The sequence below is a fragment of the Gekko japonicus genome, unplaced genomic scaffold (assembly GCF_001447785.1).
Source record: "Gekko japonicus isolate JY-2015 unplaced genomic scaffold, Gekko_japonicus_V1.1 scaffold3310, whole genome shotgun sequence".
Taxonomy (NCBI): Eukaryota; Metazoa; Chordata; class Lepidosauria; order Squamata; family Gekkonidae; genus Gekko; species Gekko japonicus.
The window spans coordinates 129074-148151 of NW_015159806.1; the positions used below are offsets into that span (position 1 = coordinate 129074).

The 19078-nt window shown below is 46.3% G+C and overlaps 1 protein-coding gene across 1 annotated transcript in view; it reads right to left on the reverse strand.

Annotated features, from left to right (window-relative positions):
• LOC107107294 (protein Jumonji-like) overlaps positions 1–19078 on the reverse strand; it is a 62023-nt gene that overhangs the window by 32563 nt on the left and 10382 nt on the right. The window contains 2 exon segments of the mRNA XM_015407577.1: positions 4228–4724; positions 12142–13174. Of these exon segments, the coding sequence (XP_015263063.1) occupies positions 4228–4724; positions 12142–13174 (1530 nt within the window).

A 19078-nucleotide genomic window follows, 5' to 3' on the forward strand; every position in this document is an offset into this window, starting at 1 on the left:
TTTTATGTATGAATGGTACTTTTATAAGTGTGTACAAGTGTGCTTAAGACTTTTGGTCATGCAAGCCGAAATAAAGTTGTAAAAAAAATGTAGGACAATTAATTAAATTTACTACAACGAGATGGCAATGAATACAGTTCATAAAATCCCTGAATTAACTACCTGACTGGGTGTTCCAATGGGATCCAAAACCTGAGCAAGTGGGTCAGCCGCAACCCAACAAATAAATGATGCCAGGCAGAGGAGGGGAGGCTGATGTCCTCAGACGCCCACTGCCTCACACAAAGGCCTGGTGGGACATCTCCATTTTGCAGGCCCGTCGGAACCGTAACCGGTCCCGCAGGGCCCTGACCTCACCTAGGAGAGTGTTCCGCCGGGCTGGAGCCAGAGCTGAAAAGGTTCTGGTTGAGGCTAAGCAAATGTCCTTTGGGCTGGGGCCCACCAGCCGATGTTGGTCTGCAGAGCGTCAGGCTCTTCGATGGACATACTGGGAAAGGCGGTCCTGCAGATAGGTGGGTCCCGTACTGCTCAGCAATGCTCCCTCTAAGCTGTGGAGTCTTGTGAGCAAAAATCCTACTTGGTGAGCCACTGGCATTAAAGTTGTGAGCAGATGATTTGGCCCCTGCATAAATCAGTTTGCTCTGGAGCCCTCCTTCCTGAGCTGAGACAAAAATGTGTGAGCCGGAGGCTAAAAAGCTGTGAGCTAGCTCACACCAACTCAGCTTAGAGGGAACACTGCTGCTCAGGGCTTTAAAGGTTAACACCATAACCATGAACGTGATCCTGTACTCAATTGGAAGCCAACGGAGCTGATGGAGCACTGGTCGTATGGGTGCTCTTTGGGGTGTCCCACTGAGGATACGCGCCACTGCATTTTGCACCCACTGCAGTTTCCAGGTCAATTTCAAGGGCAGCGTTGCGTGGATCACTGTGACCAAGTCACGGGGGGGGGGGGGGGGTGGGGCACTGACCTAGCCGAAGACGGTAAAACGCCGATCTGACAACATTTGTGAATTGGGCCTCCCTTCAAAGCGAGGCATCCAAGTTCACGTACGGACTCTTCATCATCGGCGCTGGCATCGATGATACTCCGCCAAGGGTTGGGAGGCTGGATTCCCAACTCCCCACCCCCACGGCTCAAGCACAGGACCTCCGTCTTTGAGGGATTCCGTTTCAGTCAACTCTGCTTAAACGAACCAGTGATGGCCTCCAAAACCCTGGCCAAAAACATCTGGGGTGGCATCCAGCCAGTCATCCATCAGCAGATACAACTGGGTGTCATCAGCAGTGTTCCCTCTAAGCTGAGTTAGTGTGAGCTAGCTCACAGTTTTTTAGCCTCTGGCTCACACATTTTTGTCTTGGCTCAGGAAGGAGGGCTCCAGAGCGAACTAATTTATGCAGGAGCCAAAGTATTCGCTCACAACTTTAGTGCCAGTAGCTCACAAAGTAGAATTTTTGCTCACACGACTCCACAGCTTAGAGGGGACATTTCAGCATACTGATATGGTGACAACCCAGCCCCACGCCCCCCCCCGACCAACTTTGATTGCAGCGGACTAAATACCCCTCCCCCTGCTAATTTCAATTTGTTTTGTAGCCTCCTGTTATAAGGGCATGGGTTGTTTACTTATGGGCGGGGATATGACGGGATTAGTCATTACTTATATATTTAGCTCTATAGATATAGTTTATCTTCTGCATAACTGAGTTTGGCCAAAGAAAACAGAACTACAATGGTCCGCATACACTACTGCAACCAGCCCTACGCCCTCTTTAGTCGTACCAGAAAGGGAGAGATTGACAGTACGATCCTGTGAAGAGTTACTCCAGCTGAAACCCACTAAATCAATGGGTTTACACTGGGGGAATCCTACCTAGGATTGTACTGTGACTCCAGGAATCCAGTCAACTCCAGTGTTCCCTCTAAAGTGAGTTAGTGTGAGCTAGCTCACAGTTTTTTAGCCTCCAGCTCACACATTTTTGTCTTAACTCAAGAAGGGATGGCTTCAGAGCAAACCAATTTCTGCAGGAGCCAAATCACTCGCTCACAACTTTAATGCCGGTAGCTCACTGAGTAGAACTTTTGCTCACAAGACTCCACAGCTTAGAGGGAGCATTGGTCAACTCCCCTATGAAACACAAAATTTTGGTGAAAGCAGCAACATGTACAACTGAAAACAACCATGCATTTCCTCGTGGCTGAACAGAAGATCATGGCATCTAAGGATGAGGAGCAGCAAACTATACAGCTGAACTGGGCATGGACAAAAAGCCATTAGTCACATTAAAAATCACAGTATAAATTAACTTCAAGGAAGTTCTGCAGGAACCAAGCAGTGCCAGGGGCTCCGCCTCCTGCAAGTTCCATTCAAACTGTGGGGGGGGGGGGTGGGAGAAGGAGGAGGTTGGATTTATACCCCGCCCTTCACTGTCCAAAGGAATCTCAGAGTGGCTTACAAACTCCTTTCCCTTCCCCTCCCCACAACAGACACCCTGTGAAATAGGTGGGGCTGAGAGCTCTCTCGAGGACCACCCTTAAGAGAACAGCTCTGAGAGAACTGTGACTGACCCAAGGTCACACCAGCAGCTGCATGTGGAGGCATGGGGGAATCAAATCCGGTTCTCCCAGATTGGAGTCCGTGCTCCTGACCACTACGCCAAACTGGCTCTCGCGTATGCACAGCTCTGCACATTCGGCCACTCTCATCGCTGGGTGGGTCCAGCAGAAACAGACTTCACAATTCAAAGAACAAATAATAACAGCCACACAAAATTACAAAAGGGTCACAATTATTGTGTGCGTTTTTGAGGAACGTTTTTTCATTGCTCTCTTTTGGACCTGCAGGATGACTTTTCCAAATAATTAATCTAAAGTGTATTACAAATGGCTGTATAAACACTGAATCATGCCGATCCTGTAACAGGGCAGAGTGGTTTTACAAGAGTCCTCTTGCTCCCTCCTAACCGCGGCCCTCCTAACTTCCTGTCAACGAAGGTACAAACCCTCTGGAAACTGGGTTGCTGCTGGCTGTGAGGCCGCAGAGGGTACCCAGTGCCATACCCTACTGCTCTTGGGACTGAGTTACCTGTATAGTCAGGGGGAAAAGATGTCAAGAAGGTACCAGATAGAGAATACAACAAAGGGCACAGCAAAATAGGAGTAGCAAGAATAGTGAACAAGAAATTGCTGCAATAAGGTTCAAATTATTCCAAAATAATGAAATAACCATCAATGAACATATACTGATGTAAAAATCAAGATCAAACAAATGAAAGCCAAAAAAGAACTAGATACATCTGAAGTGGTGACAGAGTATATATTTCAACCCATTATTTAATAAAAGACGATCTTTTTAAAAAAGCTAGTTTGTGAGGAGGGGTGGTGCTGGATCCCACCCCCCGGTCTGGACTCCTGTGAGTTTTAAAAACCATGCCCAGCCACAATTCTGAGATGCATGCCCAAACCAAACACACTGCTTGGGTTGACAATCCACAAGCAATAATGAGGAGCCCGTGTTACCGGCTAGTGCTGCTGAGGTTGGAGACAATCCCAAGTCTGGAACGAGGCCACTCGGGGGGCCCCCTGACCAAGCCACACTCGCTCGTGTTAACGTACACCCTACAATTGTAATGGAGAGGATGATCACCCCATGCGCACGGCCCGGGCTCCCTTCCACAGAGAAAGGGAAGGACGCGAGCGTGCAAATAAATAAAAACTGGCACTGGAGCTGCGGCGTATGGGCCTCCGTTCTCAATGATAGACAGCTTCTGCAAAGGCCCAAGAAATCACCTAATTTTAGAGGGGGAAAAGCTTTCCAACTCATATTTATTATTATTATTGTAATCCTTTCGATGTCATGGGAGAGAGAGGTGCGATGGAAAAAAACAGCACTGTACGCTGCACACAGGCCCCAGCGTAATAAACACTGTACTTCTTCCCCTCTCCCTCTCTGCATTTCAGCCTCACTTACTAAATTCATCCTTGCTAACAATTACACAGCAAGCAGCGGAGCCAATTCCTGCTTAATAGTGGTGAGGCCTGCCAAATCAAATTGAGTGGAGAAGTCAACATTCCTTTGCAAATGGCTGCGCTCAATGTCAGGAGGCATGAAACGTTCCAAACCCACCGTTTGCACTAAATCAGACCTGGCATGGCGAGGGAAAATAGTTTGCATTTTGAGTTTCCTTTTCTCAGCAAGGCCCCAAAGGTGAAGGCTTCTGGCTTACCTTATATACACATTTGTGGAGGTCACTAAAAACACCTTTATCTTCCTCCTCTTCCTTCACGGTCTCTTTTTCCTGAGAGAAGAGTCGCCGCCGGCCCGTCTTCTGTGGGACTTCGATCTCTTTCGCCTTGTTCCGGAAGCCGTTTTTATGAACCACGCCGTTGATGAGTCCATTTTTGGGCTCGTATCGGGGCAGAGGCTGGAACTCGTAGTTGTTATCCAAATGTACCTCCAGAGGGCCTTTCCGCTTTTCCAGGACCTCCTTTTCAAAGAGAACTTCCTTCTCCAGTCTCTTGTGCTCCTCGGCAGAGAGGGAGTCGTAGGAGAGCAAGTACTGGCAGTAGGCCTCCTGCAGTTTTGCTAACCTGTCCTGTGCAGTTTTAGGGATCCGCAGCATGTCTGCCAGTTTGTTCCATTTCTTGAGGTCAGTAACTTGCTGCATGCCCCCCATTTCATTGATCAGCTGGAAAAAGCAGGCCAAATCTAGCTCGCAGCCTCCTGGATGTCCACAAAAGCCATACACAGCAGGAAGGGAAAGGAGGAAAAAGACGAGATGGTTAGGAGGAATATTCACTAAAGGCCTAGTTCTCTCAAGGCATTTCCCCAGTCTGAAATGAGTCTGGACATCTGTTATTTGCAGGGGTCGTTTCGTAGAAAAAGAGCTAGGGGGACTCATTAGCATAACTCATTAGCATATGCCACACCCCCTGACATCACCGGAAGTGTGTCCTCCCCACAGCCGGCGGCGACCTCCAGCGGGCACCAGCAGGGAGCTCCAGGGCCCGCCCTCCCGCACCTCACCCGGGGGGATGGCGTCCCCCCCAAATGACCCCTGGTTATTTGCCCCGTTGGTATATGAGTACCCATATGTTTCTCCAGGGGAGCAAATATCACCTCCCCAGGGCCATTTTTGAGCAGAAAAATGGTGGTGGGGCAATCCAGCCCTTCTTCCATCCTTTCCGTGCACTGTAATCCCTAACGGATTCAGGCTCCCACTAGCTTGATAATTGCACTAAAAGTGCTGGAAACTCCAATCACGGAATCCCTAGGACACTGTCTGGCTTGGCCCTGAGACTAGCAAACAATCAACAGTACTCACAAACATAACTTCTGTGACATTTTCTGGAATTAGGCCACCTGAAGAAAAGTAAATCAACCCTACTGCTCCAATGCTTTCCATAGGAGCTAGTATTATTGCTTTGCTCATCAAACAGGACCACAATGCACTGGGCAACCATCGGACCGGCCAAACAGAATCTGCCCCGCAGGGGATTATCCCTCTCAAAAGTTCAAAGAGGGAGATGGACAGTTGAAACGTCATGACAACCATAGCACAGAGAAAGTGGGGGGGGGGTTGCATCTGAATAATTATTTGCATTATGATTCCATTTGCATTATGATTCCATTTGAATCTTTAATTTCAAGTTTTGGTCTTTGACCACTGAGTTCTAGAGCCTGATCAAACGGAACTGCACATATCACATTGTCAAGACAGATGGAAAACCTATTGACTGTAGCAGCGTTCTTCGTGTTCACATGTAATGCTTCTTCTACCACGCATTCACAGTGCCTACAGTGCCCCATTCCAGCACTGAACTACTTTGGGGGGCTGCTAAACATGATTCTGCACACATCTAGGGACTTTTATGTATCCATATGGAATGTGCCAAAGGGGTCGATCTCCACCAGCAGTTCTGCCGGAGTGCTAACATTTGAACCTGCTTAAGCGGATTATTTCATCTAATACCGTATGCTAGTGAGTGCTAGTTTCCAGGGCTTCTCTTGAATGACGATGCTCAACACAAGTTCTTTTCGTGTTCCTTTCCTCGGCATCCTTAGAAACAAAGTGCTACCTTCCCTTTCCCCACAAAACCAGCCAACAACCTTTCAAGTGTTACATTACAGAATGTGACTGGTGCAAAATTAAACCTTACAGCTTATTTTCAAGACAACCCCTTGCTCTTTTGGCCAATGCCATTACAAGTGTCAGCTACACAACACAGATCGGCTCCAAATTGGTTTCGGTTGCCACTACTAATCATTAATATTGTGCTAGACAACGTACAGGACATACTTTGTAAAACCTATATCTCACATAAAGCACTGGTTTGCTCAATAAAATGCAGAGCGTCTCTCTGTGATCGGGTTTTATGCAATTAAATGACCCACTTTCTTTCTCTCTCTCTCTCTCCCCGGAGAAATGACTGGACCAATCCATTAGTTACTATGCTTATCAAGCAGCAATGTAAAAAATGTCAGCCCCAGATCTACCCATAGAAGCTCAGGTTTAGTAAGATAATTAATTTGGTCTGATTATCCGCTGTTGGAATACCTTAGGGTGGGGTAGAAGGGAAGACTAAAATCTCTCACCTCCAAGGGAATGTTCAACTATACTGTTTCAACCAGTCACACCATTAAAAAAGAAAAAGATGGAATTGCTCAGGGCCACATTCTCCAACATAGGACCACAGCACCTCAGAATTTAATGAGGCCTGGCAAGTTTTTCTGAGCAACGGTTATGATGTCTGCCCCTTAAGTAAAACCAGTTTTTGCTACCCATTTGCTTTTAGTTGTAAAACGTGTAAGATCAGCAAAACTCCAAGTCTCCTTCCCAGAGGGTTGAGTCAAGGGGGGAAATGTGTGCGACATAAACTGTATTACCTGCCATAAAGCTTAAACAAACCTTTGACTGAGTCTCAGAACAGTGTTTGTGATGGTATGAGGTAAAGGTAGCAACAGTCCACATTGAATTAGGAGACTTACTAGCAAGAATCACAGATATAAAGGTCTAAAATTTATTTCTGCAGACCGTTGAGTCTTAAAAATTAAGGCCAGCAAAATAATCTACTAGGACCCAGCAACAGTCACAATTCGTGTGTGTGTGTGTGTGTGTGTGTGTGTGTGTGTAAAAAACCCAAATGAAACTTTGTTGGTCTTAAAGGTGCCGTTGGACTCAAACTTTATTCTGGAGCCATGCTGTTTTCAAAGTTCTCAGGTTGCATACAGTTATGGCTAGGGATTTTAAAAAGCAACAGAAGGGCTTAGATCGTCTTTGCTTATATTCAGTAGGAAAAAGTGGGAAAAATCTCTTGGGGCCTTGTTTGGGGTACAGGGAAGTAAGAGACAAGGCCTTAAAAAATTCCAGTTCTATTTCGTCGGCTACATGCTACAAAACTGCAAAGGTCGTTGTTCACTTAGGTGAGCAGTTCTAATGAAAAACAGGTAGCGCTTTCACAAGGATCTGAGGCATGCTATAGATCAGGAAAACTTGTGCTGCCTAATCATTATTCCTAATTAGAGAGGAACACCTTTGTACCCTAAGGCAAGATGGAAGGTCAAGGCACAGACCGGGATAAAAAGCAAACAAACACAAATCACTTGTGTTCCGATCTTTAACTCTACCAAAAACACCCCCCCAAAACACAGACATCGTATGCCATAAATAGTTAAAAGTCTGTTTCTGTATTGCTGTGTCTAGTTTATCTCTTTCTCATACTGGGCACTTTGACAAGCAGGAAGGACCCCTTGCACTTGGTTGGGAAAATGGTGAAGACCATCCCTGCAGGTTATGAGGGATGAATATTATGGCAGGTCTCCAGTTGAGCCCACTGTTTGTTTGAAATATTCCCACATTAGTTATGTGGAAGATTTAGGTAAGGTTTATACTGTATTTATCCAAAAGGAAGAAAATCCGGAACATAAGACAATCGTAGGGTTGCCAAGAGAAATGTTGTTACCGGCGGGGGAGCCTCGCTGGGCTCCGGGAGCCGTTCTTTGACGTGCGCGCACGCGCGCCACCAGCACGTCACCAGAAGTGACGCGCGACGTCGATCACGTTGAAGGCGTGGCCCCGATCGTCGGAGGGAAAACCATAGAGTTTTCCCTCCGACGATCGGGGGCACACCCCCAACGTGATTGACGTGGTCACATTACCTCCAGTGATGCAGCCACACTGCGCTTCGGGGGGGGGGGCGTTCCCCCCGGGGCCCGATTCCGCAGCGGCGGAAATCGGGCCTCCGAAGTGGGGGTTCACCCGCCCCCACTTGGCAGCCCTAGACAATCGCTCTAAAAAAATGTTGTACTCAAAATGATTTACTACCGTTATCTGAGGAAGTGTGCCTTGCACACGAAAGCTCACACCTTGAATAAAAGTTTGTTGGTCTTAAAGGTGCCACCGGACTCAAACTTTGTTCTACTGCTTCAGACCAACATGGCTACCCACCTGGATCTACCGTATATACCTGTAATTTGTATGAGAATTTAACACTCCCTTTTTTTCTTCTTTTTAACAGCACTCTTGGGGGAAAATATCTAGCCTTCCTTTCAGGCAAATAGGGTATTTCAAACCCCTTTCGACTCAGTGAGGATTTTGTGGTTCAAGGACACCTGCTAGAATGTAACCACTGGGTTTGTAATGGGTGAACCTACCAGCTTCAGTGATACATACACTGTCCTGGATCTGAAATAACTGAAAACTGAAATATATGGCATCAACTTAGTATGAGCAAGTTACTGATATTACTAAAAATGCCCACCACGATGTCAGTGGATGTCAGCTAAGCGGCCAATTTGTAAGACATTAATAATAAAACGTAAGACATACATGCTTTATTTATTGTGACTGGTATCCCGCCCTACCTCGCAAGCGGGATACTTACCTTGTTTCACACAAGGTAAGTCAAACACAGTTTCTTACCGCAAACCGCTCCAAACAAGAGAAGAGCCACACAGGGTAAGGCAGTACAGTGAGAAAGGTTAGTCTCTCTACTAATTGCTTTTGTGTTTATCTTACATTAAAAATCCGAAACCTATTTTACCTGTTCAGAACTCACTGGAAGTGGCTTTTTGGGAGGACTGTCACTGGTTATACCAGGACTATTTTGCATAGTAGGGCTTAAACTGACATTTTGCTGCTGCTGACGACAACATTTTCATTGATCTCAGGCTCAGAGCACCATGGAACTTGTTTTCCTTAAAGCTCATACATGCATCTGGCACATCCTTGTTTGGCATATTATTAACAAAGCCATGACGTGTAAGAACGTATTTCTTTCATAACATACACATTATGTTTGAATCAGAGCAGAAGGACATTTTGAGTACAACTCTGTATCATTTTAAAAAAAGATCTTCTCTTAAATCTACATATGCCAATACAATCCCTAAAATGAATGACAGTAAGGTGCCAAGAAGAACAATCCAATCAGATGTCCAATTTAGGCATGGATAAAACAAAGATGTTCACAAACCTGGCATTTGCACACACGTCCCCCCCACCCCCCTCAGCATGATGTGCTCAGTGCATGATGAAGGAATGGAAGTAAAAAAAAACCTCAAGCATCCACAACGTATGAACGCAAGCGGGCACATTTACTGAACTGGTTTTCCTTCTACTAACTGGGATCCTAAGCCAGGTTGAAAGCTAGGTTGAGAAACCAAGTTAACGTTGGTTCAGACATGCACCCGCATATGTATGTCATGAGTAATCCAAGTTAACTTTAACCCACTGCTCTGTGCAAGAAGGAACAGAGAAAACAGAGAAGCAGGTGTTCATGCAAGTCTGGGGCAAGCTGGGTTTGTGCACATTTAACTGTGGTTAAAGCAGGGCTATTTTTGGGCAGGAACGCACAGGAACGGAGTTCCGGCTGGCTTCCAAGTTGGCCACGCCCAGCAGGAACTCATTAGCATAATAGGCCACACCCAACAGAAACTCATTAGGATTGGCTACAATTAGGGGTGTGTGGCCTAACATGCAAAGGAGTTCCTGCTACAAAAAAGGCCCTGGGTTTTGACAACAAACAAGGTAAACAGAATAAGAAGCAAAAGGTGGGTGTGGCTGGATGAACACACGTCTGGTAACATGGGGGTGTGGCCTAATATGCCAATGAGCTGTGCTGTCGGGGGTGTGGCCTAATATGGTAATGCGTTTCTGCTGTTGGGTGTGGCCTATTATGCTAATGAGTTCCTGCTGGGCTTTTCCTACACAAAAAAAGCCCTGAGTTAAAGTAAACATCAGAAAGCAGAGAGTTGAGTCAATCATCTCCTGTCTTTTAACTAATCAGTTAATGGTTTAAAATGCATTAAAAATAAATACAAAGCATATTGTCAAAACCTTCATGCAGGGGCTACTGAAGGGTGAGGTACTAAAATTAAGGTTAGAATCTCAGGTATCTTTAAGCTTCCAGATTTTGACTGACGCCCAAAGCAGCCACATGAAACTGCTTTATACGGAATCAAACTCTTGGTCCATCGAAGTCAGTATTGTCTACCCTGACTGGCAGCACCTCTCCAGGGTCTCTGGCAGGGGTCCTTCACATCACCTACTGCCTTTAACTGGAGATTGAACCTGGGACCTTCTGCATGCCAAGAAGATGCTCTACCACTGAGCCACGGCCACTTTGAATTTAATAAACAGAAGCTACCACTGGTCGCCTTTAATAGAAGCCTGCCTTTAACAGTTTCCCAGAACCAAAATAGCATAAAAAATTATACAGACATGTCCTTAACTCTCAGCTCTAGTGAGAATTTCTCTTCACCCATTAAAATTGGCTGTAGCCATCCAAACTGATTAAGGCTAAAGGAAATTTATTATTTTTAAAAAGTGTATGGGACGAGCAGTTTTTTAAAAAGAAGACGTTCTTCCAAAGGGTGCCTTTAATAAAAGAGTTCTTTTGCCAGACAGGGTGGGTTTTTTTTTTTAATATGCTCTTAACACACACACACACACAATTTTGTGTGGCAGACAGCAAACTAACAATTCGCTTAAATCAAGCCCCATCCAGATGCTACTAACCCTTGCGGCCACCTACTGAGAAAGAGAATGAAACCATCATTTTGCACCAAACGGCCCCTTAATGCTTATTATTGTAAAGACATGAAATGCTTGCAGATTACTGAAAAATTGTGATTTCAGCTGCTTGTGGAAATCACTTTAAAGACAGTATCAACGCAGTGTTCATGTGCTGGTGCGATATTTAAGGAGAAGGGATTGCCAGAAAGGAAAAAAACAAATTTCTGGATTTATTTACAGCGCTAAGCAAATTAGTGTGTGTACACTGAACATACTAATACTGTACAATAAAGACCAATGATGTTTTAGTACATCTGATGGCTTCGTTTTCTATAACTACTGACAACTAGTGAAGAAAGATGAAGGCACCTGTGCAGTGTTCCCTCTAAGCTGAGTTGGTGTGAGCTAGCTCACAGTTTTTTAGCCTCCGGCTCAGACATATTTGCCTTCGCTCAGGAAGGGATGGCTCCAGAGCAAACTAATTTATGCAGTAGCCAAATCACCTGGTCACAGCTTTAATGCCAGTCGCTCACAAAGTAGAATTTTTGCTCACAGGACTCCATAGCTTAGAGGGAGCATTGCACCTAAGGGAATCAGATTACAAAAAAACAGGGGTCATTTCGTCAAAAACGAGGTGCAGGGACTCATTAGCATAAGTTATTTGCATATGCCACACCCCCTGAAATCAGAAGGCAACACCCACCGCTCAGGCTCCACTGGACTGTTTTGGATTGCTAGCTATTGGGGGGGGGGGAACGTGCAAATCTGTCCTCGCAGAGGAGGGAGAGCTTGTACCTGAATAAAACTTGGTCTTAAAGGTGCCACTGGACTGTTTTGGACCGGGGGACCAGGGGGAGCTCTGCAACTTACCTGGCTGCTTCTTGCTCTGACTGAGGGCTGCTGGGAGCAGGGGGTGGGGCTTGTTGCATGTGCCCGCCCCCTGGGCTCTTTACTGCCGGAGCTCCGCTCCTGTGTGCTCCCGCAAGAAATGACTCCTGCAAAAAAGCATCCCTGCGTGCCTGGTGCCCTTTCAGCTTTCACAAGGCAGCGACTCAAACAGAACCCGAAGAACAGATTTCAGGGTTGCCCACAGTTGCGAACGGCAAAGGAGTCCGAAACACTCACCTATGAGTGGAAGCTCATCCATCGTAATGCCCTGAGATTTGAGGTGCTTCTTGATGCAGGCCAGCCGCTGCACGTTGGGCCCCCAGCGCCTGCCCAGCTTGTGGATGTGCTGAATCTGGGTCACAAACCGCATCTCCTCGTTGAGCTTGCACTCGGGCCTCCAGTCGGGAGGAGGGACCACCCTGCACATCCCGAACTTCTCGACCTGAGCACGAACCGACTCGATGTATATCAACGGGTCGTGGAACTCCTTCGCGGAAGGCCTGAGGATGGGAATCTCCTCCATCGTGGCCCACCCGGACTTGACGACCCCCCCCTTCTCGTGCTTCCCCACTGAGTCGTGTGGCTTGTGCAAGGACTCCGTTTGAGAGGTAGAATGATTTTCACAGGAGGCATTTTCAGTTTTGTTATGTGCTTGTTTCCCTGGCGTGGTCTTCCCGGCGGCGGCTCTCTTCGGCCTGTTCCTTTCCAGACTTTTCTGTGGCACTTCCTGACTCCCAGGCTTCTTCACGTGGCCGTTCAGCAAAGGCTTCTCCGCGGGGGCCTTTTTGCTCGGGGCTTCCGTCACGCTGACCGTGCCCTTTAACTTCTTGGTTGGGGACTGCGTTTTGTCGATGTGGTTTGCCTCTTCCAGCCTCCTTTTTGAATTGCGTAGCCCCTCCCTCAACTGCCTCCCTACCTCCTTAGTGCATGTCTTTTGGTTCAACTTGCCATTGACCTTGACACCGTTAACCGCGGTATTGTTGGGCTTGGCCGCTCCAAGGGATAGCACCTGTTTGCGGGTTTTTGCATTGCTACTTTCCGTTTTCCCTGAGATTGTGTGGTTGACGGGTGAACTGGGTTTGTGGTGATTTAGTTTGGTTTCCTTGACCAGTTCTTTCTTGGCTTTGGTGTATGTGACAGTTCCCTTTGTCACAGTTGCAGTGTACTTCACAGTTTTGGACGGTGAAGGTCTGACTTCTCTCATCTTTTTGGCACTGGCTGTGTTTGTACTCGGAGATGACATTCGAGTGATACCATTGACCTTGGAGACCTGGGAAATCCAAGAGTGTCACAAAGCAGGAGGAAGAGAAGAAAAACAACAGAAAAACCAGTTAATAAAAATTCTCTACCCTACGGCCTCTAGTTACCACATAGAAGGAGCCAAATCTTCCAGTCCTATGGCCAAGTTAGGTCTTACATGCTGTCTCTAGATCAAAGCCTTCATATCATGGAAAGGAACCTTGGTCACTTAAAAAACAATAAAGAAAACCAAATTCTCTACAAAATGCATCCATTCCTCATCTTTTTTTTGTTCTTAAAATGGTCTGTAGCTTCTTAAACTGCCTTTGGCACCAATATTGGCACAAAGATTACAGAAGCGGCTTGGTGCCCCCGCCCGAAGTCCTGAACCTCTGAACTAGCCCCCCCCCCCCACTGAACCTTCTGCATTGTATAAAGGGATAGCACATGTATGCAGATGCTCCTAGAATGGCTACATATTCAAAACACTGAGTTGACCTTGTCCGTCCTAAAATACTAGTGGCAGCCAGTGTTCCCTCTAAGCTGAGTTAGTGTGAGCTAGTTCGTGTGTTTTTCAGCCTCCGGCTCACACATTGTTTGTCTCCGCTCAGGAAGGAGGGCTCCAGAGCAGACTGATTTATGCAGCAGCCAAATCGCTCGCTCACAACTTTCATGCCAGTGGCTCACCGAGTAGAAATTTTGCTCAGGAGACTCTACAGCTTAGAGTACAGCCTCCAGGTGGAGTAAGGATAACCAAAGAGAACACGGGGTTGCCACTGACTCTTTTCTACTAACCTCCAGGGGGTAGCTGGAGATCTCCTGGGATTACAACTCATCTCCAGGCGACAGAGAGCAGTTCACCCGGAGAAGACTGCTGCTTTGGAAGGTGGACTCTATGGCATTACAGCCCACTGAAGTCCCCCTCTCCCGAAACCTCCCCCTCTTTAGGCTCCACCCCCCCAAATCTCCAGGTATTTCTGAACCCGGAGCTGGCAACCCGAGTGGTGGCAAAAGTAGCGGGAACTCCTCTGCATATTAGGCAACACCCCCCCTAATGTAGCCAATCCCCCAAGAGCTTACAGTAGCCCCTGTAAGAAGAGCTCTGTGAGCTCTTGGAGGATTGGCTACATTAGGGGGTGTGTCACCTGATATGCAAAGGAGTTCCTGCTACAAAAAGAGCCCTGGATGCCATGTGAGGAACAGTGTCTGAGAGGAAGGAGAGAAGAGATTGGATTTATACCCCACCCTTCACTACCCAAAGGAGTCTCAGAGTGGCTTACAATCCCTTTCCCTTCCCCTCCCCACAACAGACACCCTGTGAGGTAGGTGGGGCTGAGAGAGCTCTCTCGAGAACTGCCCTTGAGAGAACAGCTCTGAAAGAACTCATGAATGACCCAAGGTCACACCAGCAGCTGCAAGTGGAGGAGTGGGGAATCAAACCCGGCTCTCCCAGATTAGAGTCCGCGCTCCTAACCACTACACCAAACTGGACCCACCTTCTTGAACTAGTTCCAAGATAAAGGTTTTGTACCCTGCCAAACAACTGTAGTCAATGGATGGGCTCTTCAGTTGACCAGAATCTAAACACAGCCTAGCTAATATTAACTAATGAAAACCTGCCAGCACAAATGATAACAAAAGCACACATCATTATGTACAATATGTACCAAAGGGCCAGCCTAGACCAGAAGGATCCAGAGTTTTGAATGATTTCAGTCAGGAGGCACTAAATATTTTTAAAAATTAGATAATAAATATTCATCTAATAATTATGATATTTGCATCCTTTGATGTTTATAAATTATTTTTTTTAAAAATAGTTTCTATCCAGGCAGTTTCTCATACATACAGTGGACCCAAACTAGCAAAAAAGTTAGTTGCAACAGAGTCAGACTGAAAGAAACAGAACAGGAACCTCTGGGATTAGTTGTCACTAGCCTTTCGCTACATTCAAACATTATGTCAAGTCAAAATTGAAGCTGGCTTCTTGCTTCTTGGCTTGTGCTTCGCCCGCCTTTCCCCTCCCTTCTGTGTGAACGGTGATGAAGGAACTCTGATTTAAAAACAGGCTATTGAAAACAGATCAGCCCATATCATAATGCCCCTACATGAATCAATGGTGAGACCTCATTTGGAATACTGTGTGCAGTTCTGGTCACCACACCTTAAAAAGGATATTATAGCTTTGGGAAAAGTGCAGAAAAGGGCAACTCGAATGATAAAAGGGTTGGAACACTTTCCCTATGAGGAAAGGTTAAGGCGCTTAGGGCTCTTTAGCTTGGAGAAACGACGACTGAGGGGTGACATGATTGAGGTTTACAAGATTATGCATGGGAAAGAGCAGGCAGAGAAAGAGGTACTTTTCTCCCTTTCTCACAATACAAGAACTCCATGAAATTGCTGAGCAGTTGGGTTAGAATGGATAAAAGGAAGTACTTTTTCACCCAAAGAGTGATTAACACTTGGAATTCACTGCCACAGGAAGTGGTGGCGGCTACAAGCATGGACGGCTTCAAGAGGGAATTAGATAAGCATATGGAGCAGAGAGGTCCATCAGTGGCTATTAGCCACAAGGTATAGATAGGGGCTCTGGGGCAAGTGATGCTCTGTCATCTTGGTGCTTGGGGGGGGTCAACAGTGGGAGGGCTTCTAATGTCCTGGCCCCACTGGTGGACCTCCTGATGGCACTGGTATTTCTGGCCACTGTGTGATACAGAGTGTTGGACTGGATGGGCCTTTGGCCTGATCCAACATTCACATCTCTTTTGTTCTTATGTTATGTTCTTAAAATTAACCATGGTTACCTGTGATACATGACTAATGGCACACCATTTAACCAGAGTTGATTGTCCCCTCCACAAGCCGGGATGCTAAAAACTATGGTTCAGTGCAGATTTAGAATCATGGGTTGCAGGTGAAGAACAGGTACCAGTTAAGCTGTGAGTCTGTGCATCTGTACATCACATGTAACTGAAGCTAGTTTTAAACCATGACTCCTTTATTTATTTTATTTTCATTTTTGGATTTTTTTAAATTCTGCCCTCCCCAAACAGGCTCAGGACAGATCACAGAGTCATAGACTCATTACAATAAAATCACATTACATTAAAATCATTAAAACAGTAAAATTCAGAGGTAGCAGGAATTTTCATAAAAGGAGGACTGTTAGGGCTATATAGATGAAGTCAGAACTTTCAGTATTTATAGTTTATATTGGAATTTTAACGGAATGTTGGTTTTAGTATACAAATTGGCGTTTTAATGTATTTGTTTATATCTATGTTGTTAGCCACCCCAAGTAGGGTTACCAAGTCAAAATTTCGCCGGAGCGGGGGACTCCCATAGAGTTTTCCCTCGGATGACCGTGGCCCTGCCCCCAGCGTGCCCGGCGTCGTCACGTCCCTTTTGGGTGATGCACACATTGGGGTGGGGTTCCCCCCGGGGCCCGATCCGCCGTCGGCGGGGAACGGGCCTCTGGGGCGGGGGTTTCCCCGCCCCCCGGGGGGACTTGGCAAGCCCTGAGCCCACCAAAGCGGGGAGGGCGGGATACTACTACTACTAGATTGATAGCTAAAGCAGGGAGGCCAACTAAGATGGACCCCCGCCACCTCACTTGAAGGCCTGGCGGAACAGCTCCATTTTGCAGGCCCTGCGGAACAGTAAAAGGTCCCGCAAGGCCCTGATCTCTAGTGGGAGCTGAGGATCTGACCTCCCCACAGCTGCGTAGAGCATTTATGCTGGCCCGATTTAATGTGCTCCCCTCTGCGGTTTTAGCAGGAAGATTTAAGAAAATCCCCTACTCTGTAAGGTTCTGTGATTGTGATTCAGAGGAGATTGAAACAATCGAACATGTATTCCTCCACTGTAGTTTGTATGATGACATTCGGGAAGCCTATCTAGAAGATATTCTGAAGAATGATGCCAAGCAATCCGATTATAGAAGGTTGTACTGTTTATTGGCTTCACAAAATATAGCAGTTATTGAAGCGGTTGCCAAGTTTTGTAACTGCCTTATAATGAGGAAGCTGTGTGTCAAATCCATGAACTGAATGGCGACTGTATGATTATGATCTATGCCAATAAAAGTTTTGAACTTGAACTTGAGCTAGTGGGAGCTGATTCCACCAGGCTGGGGCAAGGGCAGAAAAAGCCCTGGCCCTGGCCAAGGCTAGGCGGATGTCCTTTGGGCCGGGGATAACCAGTAGGTGTGGATCCAGCAAGTGCACGGCTCTATGAGGGACATATGGGGAGAGGTCCTTCAGATATGTCGGTCCCAGGCCACGTAAGGCTTTAAGGGCTAATACCAACACCTTGAAGTGGATCCGGTACTCAATTGGTAGCCAGCACAAGCGGCACAATACCGGCCGAATGCCTGCCTGCACAGGTGATGCCCTCAGCAGGTGTGCCACTGCATTCTGCACTACCTGGAGTTTCCAGGTCAGTCATACAGGCAAGCCCGCGTAAGGCGAGTTACACTAATCAAGCCTGGAAGTGACCATTGCATGGGTCACTGTAGCCAAGTCCCGGGGGGGGGGAGAGGTAGCTTGACACAAGAATGGCAAAATCAAGTGCACACGTGAACTTCGCATAAACTGGAGTTGGATACTTTTGACCTTCTAGCTGGCTTGACATGACGTTTGAATGCAGCGTAGGCTGGGTTGTTCCAGGGTGCTCTGTGGTGGCTTTATGCTGTTTTGATGGCTTGTTTTTAGTGGCTTGTTTTGTTTTACATTGATGATTTATTGCATTTATGTTACTTAAAAAATAATAAGGCTTCTATACTACCTCAAGAGGCAGCATATAAATTCCCTTAACAAATTGGCCAATATTAAACAAAAGCAATGACACTCTGTCAAAGGCAAGCCAAGAATAATTTCTACCGGGGGAAAGACCTTGCCACACTCAAAGGAACACTGGGAACAATGATTATGATACTTCCAATCAGAGCTGGAAAAGCCAGTCTCTGCAAGGGATGTCATATGTTTAAATGATTACACAATATTCATTTATTGTGTATATATTGTTGTAAATATTTTAAACATTGTCCAAGGTTTGGAAAAGGAGTGAAGGGTAACCCCTCCCCAGTTTTTTAAAAAGTCTGTGCATTTTCTATAAACCGGAGGGGGGGGGTCCTCCCCCCACGTTTGTACAAAAACATCTTCTGTGTGTATCTGGCCCTATGTTTTGGATTTTTCAATCCACAAAGGGGCCTAGGCATAGAATTAGATATATGGTATACATTTGGCCTAGTCAGATGGTGGCCTTTGTTAATGGTTCCTGGGTAGCATTTTTTGATAGTTTAAATTGGTTGCCCTACTCGACAAAATTTACATCCCTAGAAGCTACACAGAAACTCAAAAAGAGACCCCCCCGCTACCTTTTCATACTTCTTCATGGCCATAGCTGCTTCTCCACAGGCACTTACAAAATAAAAGCCAAGCGCCAAACTGCAGCGACTCAGTTTTTAATGGTACAAAATGACACCCCCCAAGCCCGCCATCTTCAGGAAGCCAGTTTCAATATATCAATAGGGCACTATTTTACCAGTCTCAGCAATTGTTCAAAGGCAACAAAGAGATTAAAAAGCAGCATGGCAGAATAATAAGAACTCAGTGTTTTTGAAAGGTAGGGCACCGGACTTCAGGTGAATGGATAAGTGAAGATAAATGTGAACAAAGGGGAGTAGATATTTAGTCCCACAGAACAACTCCTGTTGATGGCACAGGAAGCCACCATCTTGAACCTATTTCCTCCAGTGACTAGGCTTCCTTTTCGTACCAATGTCAAAAAAGATCTGCTGCTTTTGTGGGGCAACATGCTCCAGACGTAGCTTTAACCTGCTCCTGTGACACTGCAGGGTATGCAGGGCTCTTTTTGTAAAAAAAAAAAAAAAAGCCCAGCAGGAACTCATTAGCATAATAGGCCACACCCAACA